Genomic DNA, 25,042 nt, shown 5'->3' with positions numbered 1-25,042 from the left:
GGCTGACTGACTGACTGACTGACTGATTGACACACTGACTGGATCTCTCCCTGACAGAGAGGATGACAGACAGAGAGAGAGAATTTGAATTGATAAGAGGGTGAGAGAAGGCAAAGAAGAGAGAGGGGAGAGACATGGACAAGGAGAAGGAGAAGAAGAGAGGGAAGGAGTGGTTAATACAGATACTATTTTACATATTTGTTACAGTACTATCTCGAGCCCTCCCCCCTCCTTCACCCTCTCTCTCTCTCTGTATATAGGACACTGTTGTATTTCCAGGGCTCTGAGTCCCCAGGACACTGTGCTGGTAGAGATCCAGGGAACACAACGTCCCACTTTCTCAGTGAATCTGGAGCGGACTCCTCCACCCATCCCTATCTCACTCTCTCAATGTGTGTGTGTGTTTGTGTCAGTGCTTGTGCATGTGTATGTGTTGGTGTGTGAGTGAGAGTGTGCGTCAGTGTTTGTGTATACGTCTGTGTGTCAGTGCTTGAGTGAGTGTCGGTGTGTGTGTGTGAGAGGGTTCGTCAATGTGTGTGTGTGTGTCTGTGTGTGTGCTTGTGTGAGTCTGAGTAAATTCTTCATTATATGGGTCAATCAATAATATACTTGAACTTCAAAAATCTTCTCCCTCTCTGTATCTCTTTCTCTCTCTCTGTAACTCTCCCATCTTTCTTCTCCTCCCTTTCTTTCCCTGCTTCCACATTGAACATACATGACAGACAGAGAGTGAGAATGCTGTACAAATACACATAAATTTAAATTGTTACATCACAATGAAAATAAAAACAAATCTTACTGACTGGACACTACAATACATTAACACTGACTGACTGGACACTATAGTAAAATCACACTGACTGATTGGACATTACAATGCATTAACACTGACTGATTGACTGACTGGACACTACAGTACATTAACCCTGACTGACTGAACACTACCAGACATTAACACTGACTGACTAACTGGACACTAAAGAACATTAACACTGACTGACTGCACACTACAGTACATTAATACTGATGGTGTGAGAAAGAAAGAGAGAGAGAGAGAGAGAGATAGAGGGAGAGTAGGGCGGATGCTGAATTAGGCCACAGCATGAGGGAGGATGAGTGTCCCAGATCAGTCGTTTACCATGATCCCTCTCTCCGAGAGAGAGAGAGAGAGAGAGAGAGAGAGAGAGAGAGAGAGAGAGAGAGAGAGAGAGAGAGCACTACCTGCCTGACTGACTGACACAAAGACTCTCTCAGTTTATCTGTGTTAAGCTCTCCCTTCCCCCCCCCCCTCTTTCTCAGTTATCATACAGTTAGTGAAGCTCTGGGTATTAAAATTTCATAACTGAAGCTTTTCAACTACAAAGAGGAGTCTGCAGTAGAGAGAGGGAGAGAGACAGAGAGAGAGAGGGAGGGGGGGAAGTACAGTACATACAATCAGTGTGTATACTCCAGGTGTATATATACAATACAGTCAATGTGTATCCTCCAGATATATATATATACAGCACATTCAGTGTGTGTACTCTAGGTGTATATGCACAGTACAGTACAGTCAGTGTGTGTACTCCAGGAGTATATATACAGTACAGTCAGTGTGTGTACTCCAGGAGTATATATATACAGTACAGTCAGTGGGTGTACTCCAGGTGTATATATAATTCTAGTTTGTAACCCATTAGTTTAAAATGTTTCTCTCTCCTTCTGTTGCTAATTTTAGCACTCTCCTTTTTCCTCCATCAATACATATCTTCTATCTGTCTCTCTTTCTGTTGTGTTAATGTTCTGTGTTAAGTCAGTCAGTCAGTGTGTCAGTAAGCCAGAAAGTGTGTCAGGCAGTCAGTCAGTCAGGCAGTCAGTCAGCCCGTGTGTCAGTCAGTGAGTCAGTGTGTCAGTCAGTCAGTCACCGTATCAGTGTCTCTAAATGAACCTGCCCTTCTCACCCCTCCAACTGCTCATCTCTATCTCCCATCTGTTTCCTTTCTCCATTCCTCTCCTCCCTCTCTCTCCATCCCCATCTCCCTCTTCCTCTCTCTCTCCCTCTCAACCACTTCAAAATGCAATTATTCCTCTAAAACACTGCCTACATACACTCTATACATTGAGAGAGAGAGGGGGGGGGGGGGTCGAGAGAGTGAGGGAGAGGAGGGGGAGGGGAGAGAGAAAGTTAAAACATAGAATTGAAAGACAGTAGATACTGTAGATAGTGTATATCCAAACTCTTTCATTCTCTATCTCATCCCCTTTCTCCCCTTTCCGTTTCAGTACCAGTTTAACAGTTCCCTCCCTCCTTCCCTCCATTCATCTCTCTCTTTGCATTATAAGTGTGACACACCCCTCTGTTCTCTCCTTCTCCCTCTCTACCTCTCCTCTAATCGCCCTCCCCTCCACTCAGTCCCTCTTCTCTCATTAAACAAAATGTGGTGTCTCTCCTTATGTCCATAGTAACACCAGCAGAGACCAATCTCTCCCTCTCTCCCCTTCTCTCTTTCCCTCTCTCTTTCTCTCCACCCCTCTATCTCCTGGTCTCTCTCGGGCTCTCCCTCTCACCCTCTCTCTCTCTCTCTCTCTCTCCCCCAGCCTCTCTCATTCTCTCTCCCCATCTCTCTCATGCCCCCGTCTCCCTCTCTCTCACTCACTCACTCTCTCTCAGTGATAGAGGGATGAAGCTTTCTTACTGTGCTGGGGAATGTGTGTGTCTGTCAGAGTGTGGACTGTACGTCTCAGTCTCTTCCTCCTCTTCCTCCTCTTCCTGTCCTCCTCTCCTCCCGTCCTCCGGAGCGAGGGAAGCAAGTGACACGGGTGGCCGAAAGAATAAAACAAAAAGACGAGTGAACGAGGAAGCGAGGGAGAGAGGTGTAGTGTAGAGAGAGGAGGAAGTGGAGGAGGAGGAGGAGGAGGGGGAGAAGGGAACTGGGGAGGATAGAGTGAGAGAGAGAGAGAGAGAGAGAGAAATGATGGGCAACCAGAAATAATTAATTAATGACTGAATACAGGAGAGAGGGATGGGCTATGAACGACAAATGTCAGAGACCCAGCGTGAGGTGATCAAAGAGCTGCCGGCACTCCTCCATTCATCCCCGTTTTCTTCTCCTCCATCTTGCAATATCCCTTCGTTCTGCAAGATATCCCTCTGCTGTGGTAGAGTATTTCTGTCCCTCCCTCTATCTCGCTCTCTCTCCCTGTCTCTGTCTCCCTGTGCAAGTGTGTGTGTGTGTGTGCGTGGCAAATTCTCACACCCTCTCTTGCTCTCTCATTCTCTCCTCCCCTCCCCCGGCTCCTCCCTTGCTGTCTCCCCCTCTCTCTCCCCGTCACTAGCCGTGCCCCTCCCCCTATTCTCTCTCGTTCTTGATCTCTCTCATTCTTGATGTCTCAGAAGTTCCCTGACAACCCAGATACAAAATTGTAGACTCTTTATCCCCCCCCCCCCCCAAATCTCCCTCTCCCTCTTTGATGATTGAAAAAGCAGTTCTGGGGATGGAGATATGCAGATAGATAGATTAATACAGACATTCAGTACAGTACTCTACAGTATATATACACCTGGAGTACACACACTGACTACTGTATATCTACACCTGGAGTACATAAATTGAATGTACTGTACAGTATATATACACCCGGAGCACACACACTGACTGTACTGTATATATAAATTGTAATTATATTATGTATTATAAAATAGTAAATTGTATATTATTTCCATTACTATGTCTCTCCCTTTTCCCTTCGATCTTCCTCTCTCTCTCTCTCTCTCTCTCTCTCTCTCTCTGTCCTCATTACAGTTGCCTTTTGGACTTTACTCTTTGAGCACCAGACAAAGAGAGTAAGAGAGAGAGAGGGAGGGAGAGGGGTGGGGAGAGAGGGAAAGAGAAAGAGAAAGGAAGAACGGGAGAAAAGGGGAGAGAAGAAAAGTGGGTCAGGGACACGGAGAGGTGGGGGAGAGAGGGAGAGATGGAGAGAAGGATGGCGAGGAAAGAGGGAGGGAGGGAGGGAGAGGAAGATGGAAGGGTGCAGGAAGAAGAGGAAGAGGAGAGAGAAAGGGGAAGGAGAGAGAAGGAGGCGGGGGAGAGTGAGAAGTGGGAAGATCTTGAAAAGGAGGGAGGGACAGAGACGGGGGACGTGAGAGAGAACCGGAGGGGGAGGCAGAGAGATATAGAAGGGAGAGGGAGAGAGACAGACAAAGAGACAGAAAGATAGACAGAGAAAAACATCTACACTTAATTTCATTACAATTGAGCCAAATGCTTAACTAATCATACTAATTAACCAACCAGGCTGTGAACTCTTTATAACAGCCTGAGAGCCTTTAAAGAGACAGTGACAGACAGTCGCCCCAGACCCACTTAGAAAGAACAAAACAGTAAAAATGTAAAATGCTTGTTTTTTATTATGTAACATTGACATGGTATGTAGATGTTTCTCAACAAATAGTTGTACATTGGGATCATTATATAAAGTTAAAAAGCACCAGTTGTTATCTTAAAAAATGTACAGGTAAAAATTACACACCAAGAGATACATGCAGAAAGACACAGAGAGACAGAAAGAGACAGAGACACTAAGATACTGAGACAGTGACAGAGAGAGAAAGAGACAGAGGGGTCAAACAATTGGTAATTTAAACATGTACAACATCCGACAAACCTTTTTGAAAAAGGAAAAGCATTCTCCAACAGTCTCCAAAGGAACTAATGAACTTTGACCTTTAAACTACAGATTCCCAATTCACTTCCTGGGTGACACAAAACTCATTAACGCACCCCTCACCAACCCCTGAGGTAATGAACCAACCCCATTTGTTGCTTTGGGGTTTGAAGAATAAAAAAGTGGAAAAGTCAGTCAGTCATTGTGTCAGTCAGTTACTGTCTGCTCCACTGCTGTACTGTAGATCCAGGTCTATGGAGCCCTCAGTCACCACCAGTCTCAGTCTCTTGGGTCTGCGCTCCAAGGGTGGGGGGCAGTGGGGGCGGGGGGCAGCAGAGAGGGAGAGGGAGAGGGAGGGGAGAGAAGAGGAGCAGGAGGAGGAGGCGGGGGGGAGGGAAGAGGAGGAAGAAAGAGGGGGCAGGGTATCAGTCCAGACCCGCTGTCTCCTCCTCTGGTTCTTCACTCCTTCCTCTCCTCCTACCTCCCTCTCTCCCTCCCTCCACTGCACCCCCCAGCCCCCCCCCAGCCTCTCCCCTGCCTCCATCCACCCCTCCCCCTCTCTCCCCTTCTCTCCGTCCTCAACTGTTCCGAAGCGACAAATACGAGGCCCGTGGGGCCCTGCCACCCCCTCACCTTTCCTTCTCCTCTCTTCCTCATCCTCCTCCTCCCTCGCCCCCTCCCTCCACGAGACAAAGGAGGGCTGCAGGAGGGAGGGGGCGACAGAGGAGTGGGAGGGAGGAGGGCAGTAAGCGAGAGAGTGCGATTCCACACGGGAGACCGAAGGAGGGTGAGAGAGGGAGGGAGGGGGGGCAAAAGAGTGAGAGAGGGAGTAAGAGTAACAGGCAGGGTGAGGCAGCGACTGAGAGAGAGAGGGAGAGGGAGAGCAGGAAGAGGAGGAGGAGGAGGAAGAGGAGGAGGATGAGAAATGGGAGTCCAGCAAGATGTTGCCTTGAGTCTGCTCCCCAGTCTGCTGGAAAACACAGGGAAAACGCTCATTTCCCGAGGAGGTGGTGGGGGTGGTGGGTGGGGGAGGAGGCGTGTGGAACCTGGAGCCAGCAAAACCCTGCTCACAGAGGGATGGGGAAAAGGTCTGGGAGTGGGGGAGGAGGAGAGAGTGCGGCTGCTGCCCCAGGGAAGGGAGCTCTGAGCTGGGGGTACCCTGGTACTGAAGGCCAGATTTGGCTGGGCGCGCCTTCTGCCGCTGGGAGGGAAAGAGAAAGGCATTAGAAGGGGGGAGAGAGGGAGGAGGAGGAGGAGGAGGAGAAGGAGACGGGGAGAGCGGGAGAGGAGCTGGAGGGGGTGGGGGAGGGGGTGGGAGGTCCCAGAAGTGGTGGGTGGCAGGAGAAGCAAGGGGCTGAGAGGTGGAGGAAGAGGAGGAGGAGGAGGAGGAGGAGGAGGAAGAGAGGGGGAAGGAGAGAGGGAGAGAAAGAGTCCCCCAGCTGCTGCCATAGCAGTCAGATTGGTCAGAGTGGAACCCTCCACAGGCACTGCTGGGGATGGCAGAGAGGGCAGAGCTGGCATACAGGCCACTTCCATCACTATTGAGAGGGACGCACTCTCTCTCACCCAGAGAGAAGGGGAGGGAGGGGAGAGGTGGAGGGGGAGGGGGTGGGAGCAGGGAAGCCGCACCGGGGCAGGGGAGGGAGAGAGGGGCCGGAGGATCAGTGGAAAGAGAGAGGTGGGCGCAGGGTGAGAGGTCAGCTGTGGCACAGAAAGAGAGAGGGGAGAGAGGGGGAAGAGGGGAGAGGGCGGGGGGCGGTCTCTCATCCTTCAGTCTGCCCCGCCCCCTCACCCTCTTCCCATCCTTCCTCCTCCTCCTCCGTCTCCTCCTGCGACTCATTACTCCCTCCATCCCCTCCCTTTCTCCCCCCCTCCTCTCTCTCCTGTGATTCTTCAACCTCTCCCTCTGGCTCCAGTCTGAGCTCAGGACCCTTCTCCTCCGTCTAGAACACCATTCCAGGAGCGCCCCCACATCGTGCCCCTCTCGCTTCACCTCTCTGCACCTGTAACCTGGTCTCCCTCTCTCTCTCTCCTTCCTCTCCTCCCTCAGCTTTCCTTCCTCCTCCCCTTCTCTCTCCTCCTTCTCCTCCTGCTTTCCCAACCAACACCCTTGTATCCTACTCTCTCTCTTCCCCTCTCCCTCCTCTCGCCATCCCTGCTGCACCCTCTCCCACCCCCCCTCTCTCTTCCTCCTCAGCCTGATTCGCAGAAAGGACAGATCCTCCACTTCCTCTCTCTCACTCCCTTGCTCCCCTCCCCTCTCAAACCTGCAGTAGTCCTCTGTCTCTTCGCCCTCTCCCTCCGTCTCTCCCTCGGTCTCCCCCTCCCCCTGGCTCCCTCTCTCCCTGTCCTCCTCTCCCTGACCCTCCACCTCTTCCTCTCCTCTCTCCCACTCCCCCTCTCTCTCCACCTCCACCTCTCCTCTCTTCCACTCCCCCTCTCTCTCCACCTCTCCCTCTCCTCTTTTGCACTCCTCCTCTCCCCTGCCTCCTTCCAGTTCTCCGTGTCCCTCACCTGCTTCCCCCAGTCTCTCTCCATGCCCTTCACCTCTCTTCCCCTCCCCTTCACCTCTCTCCCACTTGCCCTCCCCCTCTTCCTCTTCCTCCTCCTCCCTTTCCCTCTCTCTGTTTCTTCTCAGTTTAATACGGAGGAGTGGAGAGAGACAAGAGATCACACACCCTCCATCTCTCCTCCCTCCCTCTCTATCTCCCTCCCCCTCTTGCTCTGTCTTGTTCCCCCTCTCCCCCGCCCTCCCTCCCTTGCTTCCTTCATCTCCTCCTAGCCCTCCCTCTCCCTCTTGCTCTCTCCCTCTCCCCACAATCCAATCAAGGAACGCCTCTCTCTCCCTCTCCTCCCCTCTCTTTTCCTCACTCTCCTCATCGTCCTCCTCCTCCTCTTCCCCTTCCTCCTTCCTCCTCCTCTCTTCTCCCTCTCTCTCCATTTCCCCTTCAATCTGTAAACATTCATTCACTTTCTCCCTTCCCCCCTCCCTTTCCTCTCCTTCTCCTTCTGCACCTCCTCCTCCTCTTCCTTCCCTTCTCTGCCTCAGACTCCACCTCCATCTCCCTCCACCTCTCCTTCTGACTTCCTTCTCCCCCTCTCCTTCTCTCCCCGTCTCAGCCCGCTGAAGAACATCAGAGACGGGCCCTACAATGGTTCTAGAATCTGGATGATCCGACTCCAGATTCCAGGTGGCCAGCACCTCTGCCGTCCCTTCCTCCTCCCTCTCTCCCTCCATCTTCCTCCTCTGTTCCCTCCCTACCTCTCTCTCTCTCTCCCACTGCCCACCACCCTCTCTACTGCGCTTGAGTCGGATGGTCAGTCTTCCACACTCCTCCTCCTCCTCCTCCTCCTCCCCTTCTCTTACCTTCTCCCTCTCCTCCCCCTGTTGCATCCCCCCTCCTCCCTCCTCCCCCTCTCTCTCCCTCCCTCGGTCCCTCAGCATCATGTGGCCTCTCCTTCCCCTCCTTCCTCTTCCTTTCCCCCGGACACTCCACCCTTTCTGCTCTAGAGCTCCTTCCCTCTCCCTCTCTTCCCCCTTTTGTCCTCCTACCCCTGCCTCTCTCTCCATTACTCTCTCTCTTTCTGCCTCTTTCTCCCCCTCCATTTTGCCCTCCTCCTCTTGCTCCAGACTGCACTGTAGAATGTGTTCTAGTTCCTCTCTCCTCTCCTGCCTGGTTTTAACTAGAACTTGCCCTAGAAGCTGTTCTAGAACCCCATGACTCCGACCTCCTTGGGTTCTAGAAGGCCTGGGCCTTCTGTGTGTGGGGGGTGCAGTTAAGGGCACCTGCTCCCCCCCACCTCCCTCCCTATCCTTCGCTCCCACTCCCTCATTCCCCCTCTCTTGTTCCCCCTTCCACTTCTCCACTCCCCCTCTTCCTCTATCCCTCTCTCTTGCCCATACTCTCTTTCTCTTCCCTCCTCCCTTCTTTCTCTCCATCCCTACTCCTGCCAACCCCACCTCTGCCCGCACGCTGGGTTCTGCACTCTCCGCGGGTCTCTGGGTCAAACCAGTTCCAAGCCTCCCAATCTGACCGGCACAGCACTGAAAGCTGGGCTCTGGTCCCGCCCCCAGTCCACTCTGTTTTACACTCTCTGTGCCCCCATGGTCCTGATCCACAGTCTCTCGGGGAACACAGTCCTGGGTGAGAGACCTGCCAGGCCCTGGTACTGACCCGGGGGGGGGCATGTGGGCTCTGCAATTTCTGGTCCTGGGTCCCGGGTGTCGTGGCTGAATGTTGGGCTGTGGTTGGGCCTGAGGATCTGTGGATTTTGGTGGCTCCACTTGCGGGGGAAAAGGCAGAGTGGTGAGCTGTGGATTATTTTCTTCTCTCTCTCCCTCCTGCTCCTCCCATCTGCAATCTCCTTGCTTCCTCTTGCTCAGCTTCCCCTCCCCTCTCCATCTCCCCCTCCCCCTCCCTCTCCTCACTCCCTCCATCTCTCTCTCCCTCCTCCTCTCTCCTTCTCCTGCCATTTCTTTCTCCTTCCTCCTCTCTCCCTCTCCCTCAATCTCTCTCTCCCTCCTCCTCCTCACTCCCTCCCTCTCTCTCTCCCTCCTCCTCTGCCTCTCTCCCTCCATCTCCCTCTCACTCCTAATCTCTCCCTCCATCTCTCTCTCACTCTTCTTCTGAAAGATGTCTTCCAGAACCACCCTCACCTCCCTCACACCCTCCCACATCCGCCCCACTCCCCCTGTCACTCCTTCCATCACTCTCCCTCTCCCTCCCATCTCCTCCCTCTCTCTTTGCTCACATACCCCTTTCCCTCCCCTGGCACACCTCCTACCCCTCTTCCCCCTCAATCCCTTTTTTTCACCCTTCCCCAAATTCTCACAGCTTCTAGAAATTTTGGAATGTTCCCTTTCTTCTAGAACTGCCCCTGGGTCCCACCTTTCCCTCTCAACTCTTTGCTCCTGCCCCCCTCCTCCCACCTCTCGTCTAGAACAGTCCTTGCTTATCCCCACCCCAGTTCTAGAAAATTCCTCCTTCTCTCTCCTGGTACTTTCTGGATTTTTCCCACCCTCCTCCACCTCCTCTCCTGACTTTCCCTCTTTCTCCGGCAATCTCTCACTCCCACCTCCCAGCCCCATCCCCTTCCCAACCATGCCCCCATCTAGAATCCCACCCAAGCAGAGGCGTTCTAGAACTGGGAGGCGCAGCAGGTTGACAGCGAGGACACGGTGGCCCAGGGCACAGTAGTGGGAGGGGGAGGGGGAGGGAGGCAGACAGCAGGGGCTATTGAGGTCAAGGCAAGGGCAGTTAGATGGCAGGGAACAACTGTCACCTGTCCTCCCACTGCCAGGGACTGCAAAACTGCGGAGTGTGTTAATATCGACATACTGAGCAGTGGACCTTGCATGCACAATGTCACTGGGACCTGAGGGAGTGCCACACCGACTGGTATAGGTACTCTTACTTGTATCACCCTGACTGTGCTCATCGAGTCCTGGTCTGGTACTGGTACTAATACTTCTGTCAACCTGATTAACCTTATTAGTGTCAGTGGGAACCTGGCAACCCGCAACTGTATTGCTACTTCTGTCAGTGTTCCGGTTTCTGTCGACTCCAGTAGAGCTCCTGAAACTCGTACTGGTTCTGCTGCTCCCAGTTCTTCTAGAGGACTGAACTGGTCTGGGAAATAGTCCCTGTCTAGTGCGTCTCCTCATACTGCTATTGGTAGTGTTATTAACAGTTGAATGACCCACGCTTCTCTCTCTCTCTCCCTCTGGCTGCAGTCTTCTGGATGGCCCCACCCGGGTTCGGGAGCTCACAGCGCCTCTGCAGGGGGGTCGAAGGAGGATGGAGGAGAGGTCCTCTCCATCGCCTCCCTTCTTCTCCTTCCCCATCTCCTCCTCCTGCTGCCACATTCTTTGCATCACTCCCTCTTCCTGCTTCTCACATGTCTCCTCCTCCCTCTTCTCCCCTTTCTCCATCTCTCTCTTCCCCTTCTCTCCTCCCTGTTTTTCAGACAGGCACACAGCACACGTCCCTATCCCAGGGCTGGGGTCCTCAGGTACTGGCCTCTGGGGGATTGGGCACCGTCGTAGACACACCCTGAGGTCCTTCAGACAGAGCCCAGCGAGGACAGAGGTGGAGAGAGAGAAGGAGAGAGTGGGGGGGCTGTCGTCGCTCCTGTAACCGCCTTCCCCCTCCCTCCTCCGGGTGTCGGCTTCTTCTCTTCCTCCTTCTCGGGCCCCTGTCATCTCTCTGCATCTCCGCTCCCTCCTCCTCTGCCACCTCCTCTTCTCTCTCACTTTCTCTCTCCTCCTCCTCCTGGGGGACAGAGAGAGGCTGCCTGCGATCCTCAATCGGTTGGAGAAAGAGACACGGGAGAAGGGATCTGTTTAGAGAAGAGGGGGAGAAAGCTTAAAATACTTCAGTACACCGATACACTGACACAGTGATACACTGATTGATACACTGACTGACTGGTACTGTCTAGACACACAGGGAGAGAGACCTGCAGCAGTGGACGAGGTGGGGGGCGGAGAGCAGGGTCCCCCCCTCTCTCTCTCCCTCTCCCTCTCGCGGCTCAGGCGGTGGTCGGTTTCTCTGAGGCTGTACTTGGTGTGCGAGGACCCCGGGGGCTGGGGACGGGGCTGCCCCTGCTCCTGCTCCTGCTGGAAGGAGCCCTCACCACGTCTGAAGAAAAACATCAGAGAGAGGAAGAGAGGTAGAGTTATGGTAATTGCATTAACTACTCCGAACTGTGTTAATACTGTCAGTTGCATTAACTGATAACGAGCCTTGACCTCTGACCTTTCGCAGGTGCGGCACTCGCATAGCTCGTTGTTCTCGCCGAAGAAACTGTCGCCGTAGTAACAGGTGATCTCGTCACCGGGGGCGATGGGCCGCACAACCTTCACACAGGCATCGTTTCGATCACCAGGAACAAACTGAGAGAGAGAAAGAGAATACAGACTGATATTAGCACAGAAAATCAGAGAGAGAAAGAGATACAAAGACAGAGAACAGAGAAAAGAGACAGATACAGACAAAGAGAAAATGCAGTATAATTACCTTACAGTTGGGTCTACAGTCTGCAGAGAGAAATAGAAAGATGTGTGATTCAATAGATTATGTCACTGTGTTATTGTGTGTGTTAGTGTGAAAGTGTCTGTGTTTGTGTGTGTGTGAGCGTATGTGAGTGTGTGTATCTGTGTGTGGGTGTGAGAGAGTGTGAGTAACTGTGTGTATGCTAGAGTGTGAGTGTCTCTTACCGTGATTGATGAAGGCGGCAGGCCCAAGCCATAACTGCGCACAGCGCTTGCGTGTCGAGTACATCACACTGAAGTCATTGACCCCCGACCTCAGCAGCTGAAGGTCTGAGGATGTGAGCTCAGCGATGCAGCCCTGCAGCAGTTCCACCCGCTCACTCACCGCCCTGCCAATCACACAGAAATGCTTGTTATCCAAATTGGACAGTTAAAATAATAAACTATAATATAATAATAATATAATATAAACTCAGCAACACTGTCTGATTGGACACTACAATAACACTAACAAACTGACTGGACACTACAGCACATTAACACTGACTGACTGACTGACTGGACACTCTCTCCCTCGCCAGTAAGGTTGCCACAAGATCAACATTTCTGTTTTCAATTATAGCTTTTTTTTTCCTATGATATCTACCATATGATATTTAAATTAGTTCACAATGCATAAACATTTAATCCTACTGTAAAATGAAGCATACTTTTTGTAAAAATGTATTTCTGCAATAGGGCATAACATGCATACATTAACTATAAAGTAATATTAAAATAACTTTCTTTAATAAACACTTATTATGTATTCAATTAGAAATATCTTGTCCAACTGTTTATCATTTTCAATGTATCAATGAAAGAGTAAAAAATCTAACTGCTGGATCTCCAGAACATTAAACTGAGATTTTAAAAAAGTGAAACTTTCAATACTTTTTCCAACAGTTTAGTTCATTTAAATATATATTATATAAAAAAAGCACATTTAAGTACATGAACTTTATCAGATATTACTCAAAATACATACCGCTTTACAGTTGCAGTGTAATCACTGGGGTGAAAGGATAGTGATATATTTTTACATGCTACATGTTTAGTTTTTTTTAATAAAAGACAAAATGATTAATTATACTACCTTAGTAAATATTCTCATATTTTACCCTTATTTCTCTAATTAAAAAAATAAATGTGTACATATATATTTTTATGTATGTAATGCATTTCAAAATAGTAATGATTATAATAATGGAGACAATGCAAATTAAATATATTTGTTGTAATATAAAGTTGTCATCATCATCATCATTATTAGGATTTATTGTTTCTGTAAGGAATTTTATTATTATTAGGCTTCCTGGAACCCTATTGTTATTGTTAGGATTATTAGGGGGCCAAGCAATGAAGTTGCTAGAACCCTATTGTAATTGTTAGGATTATTATTAGGGGGCCAAGCAACGAAGTTGCTTCAACCCTATTGTTGTTGTTAGGATTATTAGGAGGCCAAGCAACGAAGTTGCTGGAACCCTATTGTTATTGTTAGGATTAGTAGGGGGCCAAGCAACAAAGTTGCTGGAACCATATTGTTATTGTTAGGATTATTCTTATTATTAGGGGGCCAAGCAACGAAGTTGCTGGAACCCTATTGTTATTGTTAAGATTATTATTCTTATTCTTATTATTAGGGGGCCAAGCAACAAAGTTGCTGGAACCCTATTGTTATTGTTAAGATTATTCTTATTATTATTATTCGGGGGCCAAGCAACGAAGTTGCTGGAACCCTATTGTTATTGTTAGGATTATTATTATTATTATTATTATTAGGGGGGCAAGGCACCAAGTGCTGGAAGCCTATTGTTTCTGTTAGGATTTTTATTATTAGAGGGCAAAGCAACGAAGTTGCTGGAACCCTATTGTAATTATTAGGATTATTATTATTTTACCGCCATTTTTTTTCAAATTCCTATAAAAACCAAACCGCTCAACGAAAACTCATGAAACTTAATACAGTGATAGATGGCTATGTAGTGCTATGCCATATGCCATATGCCATATGTCACATGGTCTGGTGGCCATAGTGGCTTAAGTGACACATTTGGAAAAATCTTCTTCTCCGAAACCGCAGACGGGACAGATGTGAAACTTGGTGTGTGATGTTATGTTATACCCTATATTCAGATTTGTTCAAGACAAGTCGATAAGTCACATGGTTTGGCAGCCATATTGGATTGGCCAAGAAAAATTTCAGAGATGGTCAAGTTGGAAATAAATGCATATAGTGCAGTATGGAACTATTTTAGAATGTATTGGACTGTTTAATGTTTGATCCCATGAGCAATATGGTGGTCAATGGTCATTATTATTATTATTATTATACTTATTTTTTCTTCTCTTCCACCAGAATATGTTCAAATGCCTATAACTTTTGAACCGATGTCTAAAAAGTCACCAAACTTGGCATGGATGTAGGAGTCTATGGCATGGTCAGTCGACCACAAAATGGCAGCATCATGTAACACGGTTTGGCAGCCATCTTGATTGTAGTCCAAACAATAAATGTCAGTTTTCAAACATCGTTTTCGCAGGAACGGTAAAGAGTTGAGATATGAGACTTATGGTACATACTGCGCTTATGTAAGTAATTGATTTAGCTATTTCCGAAAATGTATCAGTCACACGGTATGGCAACCATCTTGGATTATGCTGAAAACACTTCAGCCTCGATTTCTCCTAAACCCTTAAACCCTAAACCCTTAAGCTGATGTGTGCTTTGGTATACAGTATCTTTGGACTGTGTTCTATACATATTATTAATGAAAAGTTCCTACATAAAAAAACATGGCAGTAATGAACAAAAGATTTTGACTTACTGTAAATTTTGTTCAATTTTAAGCCTGCAATGACACACTGTCAAAACTGGTAGCAGCATATACCACAAAGAGCACTGAGAAAAAAAAACGAAGCGGCCATCTTGGTCATGTACATCGTAGCAACAAAGCAGTATCAGTCACTTGCAACAGTATTAGAGTGGAAACTATTGTTTTAAACACAGAGACACTTCTGCCTGCAAATACAAATAGTGTAAACTGAGATGTGTTTGTAGTGAGGGTTGTTTCAGCTGTAGAGACCGTGAAGGAAAACGAGGGAGAAACCGAAAGTGAAAGTAAAAAATATTCTTAAGTGATTCTCAACACACTAATGCAAGGTATTAACATAAATCCATGAACATGAACAGTGGTACAACAGCAATGACGTTGCTGAATCTGTAGTGGTGGGTTATTGCTTTCAAATTAAAGTAATTTCAAACTGAGATCACAACGAGTGCGTGAATTCCTGTTTATATCATGTTACCGATGCAACACGGGGGGCATAACTTCGTGCTCTTCTCTCAGTGAAATCGTAACTTATGGTGACATATTATATACTGATCTGTGCATAATCGCTTGGTCTTTGCTGTAGGGTTGAAAGGGTGAACATGAGACGTGTACTGTGCGAGCTACACCCGAAAAAACGGACCTACTCACTGAGGCGTTTAATATTAATAATTGGGAGATATTTGTCCCTCAATGAAAAACATTGCTTTTACAAGATGTAATTATATGTAACGTGCACATCAGTAATCAATGTGACAACAAAATGAAACACAGTAAGCAACTAAATGAGGTTTGGAAGTTAACTATGAGCTGCATCAGTTCTAAGCTATACAAGTTTTAGATTGATGTACACAAACGAGACTTGTAGATTAAAGTGTTTACTCATTTATTATGATAACAGAGCTATTAATATTATAACTAATTTAATAAAAAATGATACATTTAAATCAGATCCGGGTAGTTGATTTTTTGAGATTAATACTGGCTAATACCATATTTGACCACAAGAGGGGGAACTTGACCATGAAAACTCTGCCGATTTTGTCAAAATTTGCCTTCATCTGATTTATATTATTAGGAGCCTGCTGCCATATATTTCTTGACTGGAATCACCTGGAAGCCTCAATAGTTGCCTGCAACGAGTAGATTTTATTAGTATTATTATGTTAATTTTTCTGCCGTTATTTTCAAAAGCTTATACAAACAATATTCTTCATACAGTGATTCACAGCTGTATAGAGTGATGCCATATGTAATATGGAAGCCATATGTCAGATGGGCTGGTGGCCAGTTTAGTTTAAGTGACACATTTGGGACAATTTTCAATCGTCTTCTTTTCTGAAACCACAGGTATGATTGATGTGGAATTTTATACACATGCCCGTGGCTAGATCCTCCATCAGATTTCTTAAAGGCAATATGAATGATGAAACGAGATGGTTGCCATGAGCCAATCAAATTTCAGCAATGTTTAAATTGCATAAGGTGTATAAATGAATAAATGGTACTTTGTAGATGTGTACTTGGCCCCCTGCATTGCTGCTTGCAGTGATTAAACTAGTTGATGAAGCCAAGTTGATAGGACACAAAACCTGGCTGCTGTACACCAACCAAAATGACAGCTTCACGTCAGCCACATCATGACATTCCTTATGTAGACCTCTACCTCCATCATGTGGTCAAACTTGGGAATTGCAGCCTGCATCTTGAATGACTCAATGCAAACTTTACATATATCCTAGAATTAAGTGAAAAACACAATGGTACCTCACAAAATTGATGAATGCAATCAATAAATTAATATTATACCTCACTGACATTGAAATACACACTTCAAGTGACAAGAGATTGAAAACCTCAAATGTATACTACAGTGGATTAGAATTGAAAATTACACATTTAACAACACATGCATTTAAACTACAAATGCCTGCTCAAATCTGAAACCTACTGAGACAACATGGAAGCCTTAAAAGTTGCATGCAACTTCTAGTTATTATTATTATTATTATTTTTTTTTTTTTTTTTTTTTTTTTTTTTTATTTCCGCCAAAACTTCTAATGCCCCTAAAACGCTCATACATGCATGAAAACTCACGAAACCCCAAGTGTTGTAGACACAACTTATACCTACAAATGCAGTGAAAACTACACGTGTCAGTCACATAGTGCCACCGCCATGTTGCGATTAGAGGCAAAATTGTGAAATGCTACAAAAATCTTCTTCTCCAAAACCAACGGACACATGCATATGCCACTTCATACACATGCATACCTTATGGCCTACTGTTACGCTTGTTCATCAGAAGTTGCTCGGTCTCACGCTTTGTCCGCCAGGCTCCATTTTCTGATTCAAGCTTTGGTGCCTTCTACTCCATGCCACTTATGCCCACTGTGCCACAAATTGGTATGCATGACACTAGTACAGAGTACTACCGTGGGTTGTTAAAGGCAAGTTGCCCCAGTGAAAAACATGGGTGCTGTGGGCCAATGAAAAAAAATGTACGCGCCGCTTCAGACAAGTTACACATTTCCTGGACACTGGAATGCAGTACACACATAAAACTCTGAACATATGTTTAAGTCTATACCTTGAACATACAAGTAGAAAATGATGTTTCAGGGGTATACGGTTAAGCCGTAATGTTGGATGTAACATGAATCTGCATGCGAATATGAAAATAGCTACTACTCCGGAATGATAAAGCCCAGTGCCCTGAAGTTTTGCATATCTTACATAGACACTGCTATCTATGAAATGTGCAAGAGGCAAGAGACTGCATGCAAAAACATGGCAGCCACAAGCAAATGACTGTGCACGTATGCAAAATGTGTATTTATTAACACATGAACTTTGACCCCAGAAATAACCCATGAGCCATGTTGAAAAACTCACCAAACTTGGTACAATAATAAATGCTATGCTTGATTGTGGTGAGGTTTGTCACCAACGGGGACACGGCACGGTGGCCAACGAGGCTTAAGGCCATGTCACATGCAGCAGTGAATATCTACAGCATAGTTAAGCCCACGGTGCTTAAAATATCAGTGATTAACACTAGTACAAACATCTGTCAAAGTTGAGAAAGCCAAGTTGATTGGACACAAAACATTGCTGCTGTGCACCAATGAAAATGACAGCTTCAACCTTATACAACCTTATACTGACATTCGTTATGTAGACCTCTACCTCCATCATGAGGACAAACTTGGAAATTGCACTCTTCATCTTCAATGCAGAAAACTTGAAACTTTTAAATGTCTCTAAAACGCTCATACATGCATGAAAACTCACGAAATTCACAAGTGTTGTAGAAGTGAAAACTGCACATGCTGGTGTCAAGGTGCTGCCGCCATTTTGTGATTAGAGGCGAAATTGTGAAATGCTACAGAAATCTTTTTCTCCAAAACCTAATGGCACATGCATATGCCATTTCATACACATGCATACCTTATGCCCCACTATTACGCTTGTTCATCAGAAGTTCCTCGGGCGCACGCTTTGTCCACCATATAGCATTCTCTGATTCAAGTTTTGCTGTCTTCTAATCCATGCCACTTATACCCACCGTGACACAAATTGGCTTGCATGACACTAGTACAGAGTCCTACCATGGCTGTTAAAGGCTAGTTGCCCCAGTGAAAAACATGGGTGCCGTGGGCCATTGAAAAAAAACGTATGCGCCTCTTCAGACAAGTTACACATTTCCAGCACACTGGAATGCACTACACACATGAAACTCAGCACCTATTTGTATGCATGTGCATTGAACATAAAACCTGATAATTAAGTTGGTGAGGTAAACGGTTAAGCCGCAATGTTGGATTTAACATGTGTCCGCGTGCGAAAATGAAAACAGCTACTACTCTGGAACTCTAAAGCCCAGTGCTCTGAAACTTTGTATGTATTACATAGACACCGCTATTCTGCATCTTGAATGACACAAACATGAAAACACCACATATATGCTAGAATTAAGTGAAAAATACAATGGTACCTCACAAAATTGATGCATGCAAGCAAGAAATTAATATTATAGTCCAGTGACATTGAACTATGCACTACAAATGACAAAATATTGAAAACCTCAAATGTATACTACATTGGATTAGAATTGAAAATTACACATTTAACAACACATGCATTTAAACTACAAATGCCTGCTCAAATCTGAAACCTACTGAGACAACATGGAAGCCTTAAATTAAAGTTATTATTATTATTATATTTTTTTATTTTTTTATTTCCGACAAAATTCTAATGCCCCTAAAACGCTCATACATGCATGAAAACTCATGAAACCCCAAGTGTTGTAGACACAACTTATACCTACAAATGCAGTGAAAACTACACGTGTCAGTCACATAGTGCCGCCGCCATGTGCGATTAGAGGCAAAATTGTGAAATTTTCTTGCTGCTGTACACCAACCAAAATGAAAGCTTCACATTTCAGCCACTTCATCACATTCCTTATGTAGACCTCTACCTCCATCATTTGGCTAAACTTGGGAATTGCATTATGCATCTTGAATGACACAAGAAAGAAAATTTCACATATATGCTAGAATTAAATGAAAAATACAATGGTACTTTACATCAGTAAAGCAAGCAATGAGGAAATTGAAATTGAAGTCCACTGACTTAGAATACATACTTCAAATGAAAAGAATGAAAACCACAAATATATACTACAGTGGATTGAAATTGATAATTACACATTTAATAACACATGCATTTAAACTGCAAATGCCTGCTCAAATCTGAAACCTACTGATACAACATGGAAGCCTTAAAAGTTGCATGCAACTTCTAGTTAATAATAATAATAATAATAATAATAATAATATTATTATTATAATTTTACCTTGGCCCCAAGATTAATAGGCATTTTAGTTTTCTTGCTGGATACTCACTGTGCTTCTTTTGCAGCTGCAAAACTTTCTGGGTGATAATTTTGAAAATCACTGAATACGTTTTTCCAGTTTTTGATGGAATTTTCTGTTTACAAGCCAGACAAATCAGTTCGCCATCTTCAATTGGTTCTCCTTTTAATTTACTTTTACTTTTTAACCAAAATAATCCCAGACTCAGGAGTGTCATCTTTTTAATGTAGTTTAGTTGCAATTCTTCTATTACTTGTGCAGCTGCAGGGTGTGGGGATTCTACAGACATACTGTGACTCTCTCCTTTGTATTCTTTGATTGACTATGAAAAGAAGGCCGGGGGCATGACCAACATACCTCTTTCTCTGTTTACAACTGAAATCACAAAAGGTCAATTAAAATCTCACAAGATTTAAAATAAAACCCCAAATAAGAAGGAATGGTTCTCTAGATTTTTTTTAAATATGGAACCATATGATATGTTTGAAAATACTATAGGTTGTATTGTAGTAACTAAATATTATATATATTATATATATATTATATTATAATGTGGCTTGTGACAACCCTACTCACCAGTGGCGTGTGCTGGTGATCTTGGCTCCATTTGTCTCGCAGGAGTAGCGGCTACAGGATTCGATCTGGAATCCAGAGTCCATCAGGAACGCACTGAGATACCGGAACATCTGAGAGAGAGACAGGGTTCAATACAGACACACACAGTACAGTGCAAACACACACACAGTACAGTACAGCCACACACACAAACAAGTAGACACACACACACACAGTACAGTGAAGACACACAAAAATGTAGACACTCACAGTACAGACACACACAAAGTGCAGTACAGTACAGACGCACAATATAGTAGACATACAGTACAGATACAAATACATTGCAGTACAGACATACACAATACAGTGCAGTATAATACAAACACACACAGTACAGTACAGACACACACAGTACAGTAGACTGACGTGCTGTTTCAGTAGCTCCTCTCTGTGTTGCCCCAGGGAGCTGAGGGTGCCCCAGGAACCCACTGTCAGGCCCTCGTAGGCATCCTGCAGATTGCCTGTCCTGGAGAAGCGCAGCAGCACCTCCCTCAAGTACTGAGGACGACGCAGCACTGGGGTTGGACTGAGATGGCGCAAGGGTAGAGAGGAGAGGGTGTGAGGGGAGTTAATACAGTAGATTAGCACTGACTGACTGACACTTTAGTAAGTGTACAGTAGTGCTGTAGTAGTGTAGAAGCAGTGCAGTTTTACCTGAAGCTCAGCTTGTGCAGTAGTAAGTGTGTAACAGCACAGTTGTGTGCAACAGATGTGTAACAGTTCAGAAGTACATGTGTAGTAGATGTGTAAAAGTAATACGTGTGTAGTAGATGTGTAACAGTAAGTGTGCAACAGACGTGTAACTGTGCAGTAGTAACTGTGTAGGACCCCATTTCATCCTGTGTGTGCTGAAGTAAGTCTTTAGTAGTGCTTACCTGATGTTCATCTTGTGGGTGCTGAAGCCCAGCAGAGGGTCGAGCACCAGGCTGGTGGCTAGATCGTCCATCTCACAGAGCTCCCGTGCAGTCATCCTGCGCCCGCCCTCATCACCCCCCCCCCACATACTGAGAGAGAGACGGGGGTTTATACACACTGACAGTGCCACTGTACACTCACCTAAAGGATTATTAGGAACACCATACTAATACTGTGTTTGACCCCCTTTCGCCTTCAGAACTGCCTTAATTCTACGTGGCATTGATTCAACAAGGTGCTGAAAGCATTCTTTAGAAATGTTGGCCCATATTGATAGGATAGCATCTTGCAGTTGATGGAGATTTGTGGGATGCACATCCAGGGCACGAAGCTCCCGTTCCACCACATCCCAAAGATGCTCTATTGGGTTGAGATCTGGTGACTGTGGGGGCCAGTTTAGTACAGTGAACTCATTGTCATGTTCAAGAAACCAATTTGAAATGATTCGACCTTTGTGACATGGTGCATTATCCTGCTGGAAGTAGCCATCAGAGGATGTGTACATGGTGGTCATAAAGGGATGGACATGGTCAGAAACAATGCTCAGGTAGGCCGTGGCATTTAAACAATGCCCAATTGGCACTAAGGGGCCTAAAGTGTGCCAAGAAAACATCCCCCACACCATTACACCACCACCACCAGCCTGCACAGTGGTAACAAGGCATGATGGATCCATGTTCTCATTCTGTTTACGCCAAATTCTGACTCTACCATCTGAATGTCTCAACAGAAATCGAGACTCATCAGACCAGGCAACATTTTTCTAGTCTTCAACTGTCCAATTTTGGTGAGCTTGTGCAAATTGTAGCCTCTTTTTCCTATTTGTAGTGGAGATGAGTGGTACCCGGTGGGGTCTTCTGCTGTTGTAGCCCATCCGCCTCAAGGTTGTACGTGTTGTGGCTTCACAAATGCTTTGCTGCATATCTCGGTTGTAACGAGTGGTTATTTCAGTCAAAGTTGCTCTTCTATCAGCTTGAATCAGTCGGCCCATTCTCCTCTGACCTCTAACATCAACAAGGCATTTTTGCCCACAGGACTGCCACATACTGGATGTTTTTCCCTTTTCACACCATTCTTTGTAAACCCTAGAAATGGTTTTGCGTGAAAATCCCAGTAACTGAGCAGACTGTGAAATACTCAGACCGGCCCGTCTGGCACCAACAACCATGCCACACTCAAAATTGCTTAAATCACCTTTCTTTCCCATTCAGACATTCAGTTTGGAGTTCAGGAGATTGTCTTGACCAGGACCACACCCCTAAATGCATTGAAGCAACTGCCATGTGATTGGTTGGTTAGATAATTGCATTAATGAGAAATTGAACAGGTGTTCCTAATAATCCTTTAGGTGACTGTATATAAACCTGGAGTACACACACTGACTATACTGTACTGTACACATACACCTGGAGTACAGACACTGACTGTACTGTATAGCTACATCTAGAGTACACAAACTGACTGTGCTGTAGTGTATACATACACCTGGAGTATACACACTGTCTGTACTGTACTGTATACATACACCTGGAGTACACATCCTGACTGTACTGTACTGTACTGTACTGTACTAAACTGTATACACCTGAAGTACACACACTGACTATATTGGATATATACAACTGGAGTAAACACCCAGACTGTACTGTATATATATATATATATATATATATATATATATATATATATATATATATATACACCCGGAGTACACAAACTGCAGTCTTACGCAGGTAAACACATTTAAATTGGACGAGGAAGACAGAGAGAAAGATCTTTTTCCGCTGATTTATTCGTCATAAAAATAAACAGATGTGCTGTACCTACTGGATACAAGTGTCGCCGCTCCGTGGTCTAATTATCCGCTGTTCACCGAGAAACTGAAATGCAATAATATTCTCAATCGAATTGTATACACGCGCCGCACAAAAGTTGCCGAAATTTTAAAATATTTTAAATAAATAAACAAATCGTCTACCTTTAATTCGGGGGGTTAAAACAGAGAAGTTGGTCACCGAGGCGCTCCTCAATCGAACGCGTCCTCAACTCGGGCTCCCATTGGCCTGTCATCTGGCCCGATGCCGCCCCTATCTCGTAGTCCTAGCCTGTCAATGGTGCATGTAAATCTTGAGCTTCGACCTCTCGCTGCGATTGGCTGACACAACTTACCTCGCACTCACCAGCAGGGTTGGTTGTGTCTGTGGTTACTAGGTAACGATTGGAAATCTTTAATGACAAATGGTATGTCTGCCGGGAAGCAAATGGATCTAAAACAGGACATCCGGCTGCTGAAGCAGTAGCAACCACAGATAAACTATAAGTTATTACAGTAATCTTTATCTGGCAACCAACAATAAAGATTATTATTACGTATACGTCATGGGCGTAATTTACGTATGCAACGGGGGGTCACGTCCCTCCCAAGATTTTAAGGAGCTCAATCGGTCGCCCCAATAATGTATGTGACGGTTGGATTAAGGTCGTGTTTGTGTAGCGCAGATTCTTTTACGCATTTCTGCGCGGATCTGCAAGGCTACACCAATGGGATCGGAGGAATTCTGCAGATCTGTGCAGAACTGCGGAAGACGACAAGTATGTAGAGCTGCAGACACGGAAACATTGGAATGTGGGAGGAGTACCTGTCAATATTTTTTTAATGTAGCCAATCACTTTGTAAGAAATGCTTGTCAATACTTTTTGCCAATCAGCTGCAGAAGACACCAAGTCATTTTTTATGAGGCCAATCGGATTCTTCGTTTATATAAGTAAGGTGGGGGATCGAGACGAAAGTGAGCAAATGTGACTTGGTGGTGATTTCTTCCTTCAGAAAAGTTATTAAGTCAGACATGGGGCCGGTTGCATAAAACTATATTAGACTGATCTAAACCATTGGACTGGTCTTAATTTGACAGTTAGACTAGTCTATGCAAGTTAGTCAGTTGCATAAAAATTAAGACCGACTAAGACTGAGCCTGAAAAGTTAGCCTCCTCACCCCCAGACTGAAGTCTATCTTTCCATTGAACGTGCTGCCCGAGTCCACTGCGACACTGACGCTGACAGGCAGAGCCTCCCGCCGGCTCACACACACACCCTGTCCCGCCCACTGCAATCCCTACAAATATCGACATCCCTCTCGATACACTTCAATAACCAACTGGATATTTTACCTGCACTTTTGTAATTTCGAAACTTTAATTTGTATTATGAACGATTAGTAATTGTGTGATGTATTTAGCACTTTAGTTTTGCTATTTGCTATACTAATTCGCCATGGATAAGGGCGCAAGGCAAATGAATACATATTATTATTATTATTATTATTATTATTATTATTATTATTATTAATAATAATAATAATAATAATAATAATAATAATAATAATAATAATAAACTCTGCGCTGCTTTGCGTTAAGTACGCGGATGTTTCCTCTTAAATTAGCTTATTATTTAATCGTTTCTCTAGTTTTCAGACCTCACAGCGCACACACAACGGTTTGACGATGTTAACTTTTTCTTCTGTATCCCACACCTTGTGATTGAATGCGTTAGTGAAAGTTTCCCCAAAATGGCGCACAATTGATACATTTCTCTACATTATATTTCAATAACTAGCATAGATTATCTGTTAACTGGGATCATCGCTGTTTTAGAGAAACGTCCGCCATGTTTTTTTTAATCTTCTGGTGTCTTAAAATTCACAGAGTGCAACTGCGATGCGATTGACTAAGTAAGACCAGTCTTAGACCAGTGAAAGACTGTTTTATGCAACGGTATTAACAGAGTGTGTATCGTTAGTAGGACTTATTATCATACAAAGACAAAGACTTTGTCTATGTTTATGCAACCGGCCCCCAGGTCTTAAACGATTATCAAAACATGACACTATTGCCTGTAAACACTTTGAACACGAAACTGCTAAATTCCGCCGTCTAGTTACCGTTAGCTAAAGTTTCCATGCAATGCGGTTGCGTTCGATTTCGTTGGATTCCGTGAAATACAATTGCGTGCAATCGCTCTGATGTAAGTGGTGTTTGGGATCGAGAACTAGGGTTTAATATTGAACGTGTACTTTGATACATTTGATACATATATTTATTTTACCATGATTAATCTTTGT

At 45.4% G+C, this 25,042-nt stretch overlaps 2 protein-coding genes across 2 annotated transcripts in view; both read right to left on the bottom strand.

Annotated features, from left to right (window-relative positions):
- LOC136753003 (SH3 and multiple ankyrin repeat domains protein 1) overlaps window positions 1–3,410 on the bottom strand; it is a 49,135-nt gene extending 45,725 nt beyond the window's left edge. Inside the window, exon 1 of the mRNA XM_066708771.1 lies at window positions 2,676–3,410. The gene's annotated coding sequence lies outside the window, so the exon portion shown is untranslated. The remainder of the gene's footprint in view (window positions 1–2,675) is intronic.
- A 5,320-nt stretch (window positions 3,411–8,730) lies between these two features.
- Window positions 8,731–21,009, bottom strand: LOC136753839 (uncharacterized). Its single transcript, XM_066710225.1, has 9 exons — window positions 20,885–21,009; window positions 20,376–20,535; window positions 19,968–20,077; window positions 11,864–12,027; window positions 11,664–11,683; window positions 11,403–11,539; window positions 11,104–11,285; window positions 9,401–10,983; window positions 8,731–8,928 (listed from the first exon to the last, which is right to left on the bottom strand). The coding sequence occupies exons 1-9, from the start codon at window positions 20,977–20,979 to the stop codon at window positions 8,731–8,733; spliced, it is 2,649 nt and encodes an 882-aa protein (XP_066566322.1). The 5' UTR covers window positions 20,980–21,009.
- Window positions 21,010–25,042: the final 4,033 nt, after the last annotated feature.

This window comes from Amia ocellicauda, chromosome 7 (assembly GCF_036373705.1).
Source record: "Amia ocellicauda isolate fAmiCal2 chromosome 7, fAmiCal2.hap1, whole genome shotgun sequence".
Taxonomy (NCBI): domain Eukaryota; kingdom Metazoa; phylum Chordata; class Actinopteri; order Amiiformes; family Amiidae; genus Amia; species Amia ocellicauda.
Note: the sequence above shows the minus strand (reverse complement) of the source record. Positions and strands in the feature narration are given on the sequence as shown.